The following is a 6,754-nucleotide window of genomic DNA, read 5'->3' as shown; positions in this document are numbered from 1 at the left end:
TACTACATCTATAGTTGATATTTACAGAAAATGACGGACACTAAAAGTAATTTATATGCCATGTAGTCTTTAATATATTTAGGCAGTTCCGAATACGTTGAAGATACTAGTAAATGTGTAATTATATGCATAAACGTGTTTGCAATACACCTCTTGTTACTAAGTTACTTCCCTTAAATCTAATACACCATCGTTTCCACAGAGTTGCTTCCCATTTTCTATACTCCGCCGTTTGTATCAAAGTTAAAAATGGCGGCCTCTCTGTCAAAAGACGTAGCGGAACAAGAGGAAAACTTATGTTGTTATATCTGCTTGGAACTGTATGATAAACCAAGAACTTTACCTTGTTTACATTCTTACTGTCATGTTTGTTTAGTTGGGTACGTTAAACGAGCCTTTGATGAGGGAAAGCAAACAATTAATTGTCCCATTTGTAGAGCCGACATAAGACGGAACAGAAGTGTAGTCGCCGGTAATGCAGAGAAGTGGGTGGAGAATTTGCCTATTAATGTTGAACTAGTTTCCATTCTAAGCAGCAAGAAAAGGCCGCTCCCAGACGTTGGATGTAAATGTGATCAATGCCTTAGGCTTAGGGACGAAATGGAAGCATCTGCAACCGTCTATTGTTACGAGTGTTCAGAGAAATTATGTGAGAAATGCAAAGATATGCACAAGAAAGTAAAAATTTCATCTATTCATAGTCTATGTGATATCAACAAACAAGAAGATGTTGCTAAACTTGAACATTTAAAATCACTAACCAGATGCCCAAAGCACCTGTCTGACGAGGTCCGATACATCTGCAAGGATCATGACCAAATGTGCTGTAATGAATGCGCAATTTTGGAGCATAGAAAATGCAATGAAGTGGTGTCTATTGCCAAAGAACAGGTAGACATAGGAAGATCTGTGTATGGAACAAGTTACAAATTACAACAGTTGATCGAATATTTGGAGGTATTAATTGGTTATGAAACAAAACACCAGTCAACTGTCAAAGCTTGTAAGACTGAAATGAAAGATAAATTCAAACAAATAAAGAAGCGAATTGATTCAGCATTCTATGCAATGGAGAAAGCTGTCTTTGGCGAATTTGAGGAGAAAAGTAGCTTAATTCTTAAGGAAAGTACACTTCATAAAGAAGAAATTGGGTCATTGCAATCTGAAATTAAACATTCACTGGTCGAAATGGAAACAGCAAAAGAATGTGGCCAGCCGTTGCATGTGTTTCTTGTTGACAGAATCTTACAAAACGAATTAGCAAAATTTGAAAATAGTACAAGTCAAATACATGACAAAATGAGTGAGACAGTTGTTCGTGTGATTGAAGACAATATATGTAAAGAATTCGATCGAAATATAGCTGCTTGTCTCAAAATTAAAATTGAGCCTTCCGGTTTTGCTGTTCCATCGATTCCAAGAATCTTGAAGTATAAATCGTGGTTAGAAGCAACTGAAACAAACGTTCGTCGTCAAACTAAAGCACTTTACCATTCAAGTAATACAAAAAGATACGTACCAGTCATTGATCACAGTCGTCCACTAGACAGGAATAAGAACAATGAAGAATCCACAAAACCAGACATTAATGTAAGAAATGTTGTGTTCAATGGAGCAGATGATGATTTCGGTGAAATTGATGATAATGATGCAAGGTTAGATGACTTGGAATCCATAAGGCGTGTGAGCTGCTCGAGGTTACAAAAGAAGGATAAAAGGAAACATAGGAAGAACTGAGCTTTAAACGCATGTTGTGTTAATCATGTAATTATTGTAATTTAGTCATGAAAAATTGACTACAAACATGTTAAATAATTTCAGTTCAACAAGTATGTTTGTGCGTGCGTCTTGAAAGTGGAGGAGCATGATTCAACTAATAAGTTTAGAATGTTTCAGGTAGTTCATGTAACATTAGAAATAAGCCTTTTTGGTACTGTACATTTCTGTATACTGTAGTTGAAATTTACATGGACAACTTTCTTGCAGCATCGAATCTTTGTTGAATTAGCAATCACAATCTTGATAAAAATATCATGCGTTGTGAAGTGTACAGCCAGTGCAAATTATTAATTGTGCTCAAGTACATAACTTCATAAAAAGAACAATTACCACTTGGTGGTTTCTAGGTCTTATTTTTTAGTTATATGTACAATAGTTTCCTTACCTTTCCTCAAGTGAATTTTAGGCTTTATTATAGGTATGTACAGGCTTTCTACAGAGGATAACTTTTGGAAAGATCAGTTTTGTTTTTCGACTTTCCAAGATTGGACATAGTTTTGTTACCAACTACTTTTTAGCTCGACTATTCGAAGAATAGGGGAGCTATCCTACTCGCCCCGGCGTCGGCGTTAGCGTGAGCGTCACACAAATGTTAAAGTTTGCGTACCACCCCAAATATTTTCAAAGTCCATTGTGATATTGCTTTGATATTTTGCATTCTTGTTTACCATCATGACCCAAGTCTGTAAAAAGGAGGAGGCAACTCTATCAAGCATTTTGACTGAATTATGGCCCCTTTTCGACTTAGAATAAATGTTAAAGTTTGCGTACCACCCCAAATATTTTCAAAGTCCATTGAGATATTGCTTTCATATTTTGCATACTTGTTTACCATCATGACCACTGTCTGTAAAAAGGAGGCGGCAACTCTATCAAGCATTTTGACTGAATTATGGCCCCTTTTCGACTTAGAATAAATGTTAAAGTTTTTGCACCACCCTAAATATTTTCAAAGTCCATTGAGATATTGCTTTCATATTTTGCATACTTGTTTACCATCATGACCCCAGTCTGTGAATAGGAGGAGGGAACTCTATCAAGCATTTTGACTGAATTATGGCCCCTTTTCGACTTAGAATATGCTTATTGTAATGTTAAAGTTTTACTCATTGCCTATATTATACTATCAAGCACTGAGAATAGTCGAGCGCGCTGTCCACTGACAGCTCTTGTTTATTATCTTTATAGCGATTGTGTGTAGCATGTATGTATGCTTGTAGTCTTCAAGGTAGTCCTAGCTATGAAATTGTTACAGAACATACATTTCAGATTTGAAAATTGAGAACGAAAGTTGCAAAGTACAGACGTATTTCAAATAAGACAAGTGTATCAGTTTTCAAAATGCACACTACAATGTAGTTCGGCAAGTGAAGAAGACGCCAATGTCGTGCAAAGAAATTAAAAATGCGCTCGATATCCAGTACGACGCTTTTGGCCGCTCGACTGCAACATTTATACATAAATGTGTAATTAGACTATATCCCTTGTAAATATGACAAATGTCTGCATGCTATTTAAAATACCCTTTCATGTAGATAAGCGTATCTATCAAAGCTGTTGGTTCTACTCCATCTGATAATTTCTTTTTCTGTAAGTCCCATTTTGGAGGAGTGAAAACACATTTAGCATGTAAACATATGTTTATCAAAGCAACTTAATATTTTGGATATTTCTGTCATTTCCAATGATTATTATTGATCACTATAAACATAATGGCTGGATGTACTACTTTATGAACATTTAATCAACTTGGCTATTTAGCGTTTTGTTGCAGATGTTAAGTTTTGACACGGGTAAGATTTATTATGAAATTACGTTGATGTCCACGCAAAAAGTACTTGTATATGTTAGTAACTATAGACAAAGTCGGGTTCAGATATTATTTATCATGAAACATACCTGTGTTGGATGTTAGATATGAAAAGGAAGCTGGATTTCCCTTGTCCTGCAAATAAAACTTTGATGTAAACAAAACGGAATTGAAGTTATTCCGGCGTTATTGAGTGCGGAGTTATTTTACCCAAACAAACTTTGTTTGCGGTTGGGGAGGGGGTATATAGGAATCACTTTGTTCAGTCCGACCTGCAACGTCCCAGTTCACATACCAGGATCCATAACTCTGTCTTTTGTTATGGAAATATTATCTCCCCTTTTCGCTTGGAAAATTTCCCAAAATTTACATTTCTTTCGATACGCCTGAAACCTATTCGTGCGTTTGTTTGCAAATTTCACACAAACATAATGTAAGTTTACACACCAAGGGACCATAATGTAAGTTTACACACCAAGTTCCAAAACCCTACTAGTACCTTTCAGTTTGACAAAATTGTCCCATTTTTGTCTTAGAAAATGTATTTGTATTTTTGTATACATAGATTGACATTCAAATAACTTGGCACAAACGGTCACCATATTAATAAGACGATGTGTCAAATCTAACACTTCAACCCACAGCCCATTGGTAAAAAATTAGAGGTAAAAGATGTTTTGTCTTATAGTCAAATAACTTGGTATAAACTTGCACCATAGCAAGGAGGGGGGAGGGGTCCATGTCCTGTGGACACATTTCTATTTTAAAATATTGTTAAATTATTTTAACTCCTTGCTTTATGGACCATCCGACCACAAATCACTGTGCAATTTTGTGTTTGAGTCAAGTCGTCTACTGTATGCTCTTTTAGAAACCGAAATGGCAGAAATGTTTTTGAAAATTGTTTTATCGGTTAGCGTTGTATATTGATGACGATTTCATACTATGTAGACGTCGCTGCGTTATAGCCAGTGAGCGTTGTGTAGACAAATGAATAAGAGTACAAGTAAAGGACTTTTGGATAGGTGGAGTCGTCATCACCAATCTTCTTTTTAGTATACACAGCAATGTCCCACATTTTCCAGCTCGACTATACGAAGTATAGAGAGCTGTCCTACTCGATCCGGCGTCGGCGTCCTTCCGCGTCCGCACTTTGGTTAAAGTTTTGATGCACTTTCCCGTTATCTCTGTAATTACTCGATGGATTTGTTTCAAACTTAAAATAGTTATTCCTCATCATCACCCACATCATATGGCACAAGGGCCATAACTCTCAAACCAATATTTCATGAATTATCCCCCCTTTTTACTTAGAATTTCAGGTTAAAGTTTTGATGCACTTTCAGTCTACCTCAGTTATTACCAAATGGATTTGATTCAAACTTAAAATAGTTGTTCCACCTTATCACCCACATCATAATGGTTTGATTCAAACTAACTAAATGGATTTGATTCAGACTGAAAGTAGTTGTTCCACATCATCTCCCACATCATATGACACAAGGTCCATAACTCTGGTTCCAATATTTCATGAATTATCCCCCCCTTTTTACTTAAAATGTCAGGTTAAAGTTTTGATACACTTTCACTCTATCTCAGTTATTACCAAATGGATTTGATTCAAACTTAAAGTAGTTGCTCCACCTTATCACCCACATCATATGCAGGGCGTCAAGTTTCCTATTTTTTCCTATAAATTCCTATAATCAGTGTCAGTTCCTATATATTCCTATATTTCTTTATAAATTCCTATATTTTGTTGAAATTCCTATAAATTCCTATATTTTAAGGGTAAGCAAGAAATGTGGCATTTTGAATGAACAAAAAATGCTTTATTTAGAAGCATTTTATTTGTAGTTCAAAGGGTAAAGGTGGACATTCTAGTTCAGGAAAAGAAATGGGGTCTTCTGCCAAAAGAAAAGCAAGTCATCCGAAGGAATCTCCTGCTAAGAAACAGAAGCATTTTTGATTATAATTATTTGAACATGAGAATATTTGACATTAACACAAGACTCTGGCTTTTGTGAAATCTGTATCATTGGTACAACTATTCCAAGGTTTTTGATCAGAGTTTTGTAGTATGTGAATTCATAATTGTCTGGTACAAAAATACAAAGTCACATATCAATAAGTGTTAAATATGTTTGAATATAAGCGGATTATTTACTTAGTTTTTCTTGTATGACATTATGGGAGAAATATCCTATGCATTTGCTAAAGATTTTTCATCACATTAACCCTTAATTTTAATTTTCTGATACAGAAAATGATAAGAACTATTCTTCAACCAACCATTATTACAGTTGTATATCATGCAAAGAAACAGATTGATAACAATATAATTGAAAACAAACAGGACTGGTTACTAAAATTGACACATGATATTTCCTGTTTTGATTTTCTTGATCAGTATTGTCATATTATTTTGATCACATGGATGATATTGTTTGTGATCCAAGCTTTGTCTACTTACCAACACTGATTATGCTCTTAGAACAGTGAAAATAATGATCATTTATGTTCAGATCATGGAAACTGTGGAAATTGTTTGTTTTTGTTTATCATGTTTATATGCTAATAAAAGGCAAGTGTAGTGAGTGGAGGAGGAGGTTAAAAAGCATACTTTGTCTTGTTTTACTGTCCTATATTTTCCTATATTTCTGTTAAAAAATTCCTATATTTCTTAGGCCTGTCCTATATATTTTTAGTCAAAATTCACTTGACGCCCTGCATATGACACAATGTGCATAACTCTGGCACCAATTTTTCATGAATTATACCCCCTTTTACATAGAATGTAAGGTTAATTTTGATGCATTTTCACTATATCTCAGTTATTACGAAATGGATTTGATTCATACTTAAAGTAGTTGTTCCACATCATCACCCACATCATATGACACAAGGTGCATAACTCTTGCACCAATATTTCATGAATTATCCCCCTTTTTACTTAGAATTTCAGATTAAAGTTTTGATGCACTTTCACTCTATCTCATTTATTACTGTATGGATTTGATTCATACTTAAATTAGTTGTTCCACCTTATCACCCACATCATATGACACAAGGTGTATAACTCTTGCACAAATATTTCTTGAATTATCTCCCATTTTTACTTAGAATTTCAGGTTAAAGTTTTGATGCACTTTCATTCTATCTGAG

At 34.8% G+C, this 6,754-nt stretch overlaps 1 protein-coding gene across 1 annotated transcript; it reads left to right on the top strand.

Annotated features, from left to right (window-relative positions):
• The first annotated feature begins 249 nt into the window (after nt 1–249).
• LOC123550715 (tripartite motif-containing protein 45-like) lies at nt 250–3,743 on the top strand. Its single transcript, XM_045339144.2, has one exon. It carries the CDS (start codon nt 250–252, stop codon nt 1,735–1,737), a length of 1,488 nt encoding a protein of 495 aa, XP_045195079.2. The 3' UTR covers nt 1,738–3,743.
• The last annotated feature ends 3,011 nt before the right edge of the window (nt 3,744–6,754 follow it).

The sequence above is a fragment of the Mercenaria mercenaria genome, unplaced genomic scaffold, assembly GCF_021730395.1.
Source record: "Mercenaria mercenaria strain notata unplaced genomic scaffold, MADL_Memer_1 contig_1863, whole genome shotgun sequence".
In the NCBI taxonomy this organism is placed as follows: domain Eukaryota; kingdom Metazoa; phylum Mollusca; class Bivalvia; order Venerida; family Veneridae; genus Mercenaria; species Mercenaria mercenaria.
This window is presented reverse-complemented; position numbering and strand designations above follow the sequence as displayed.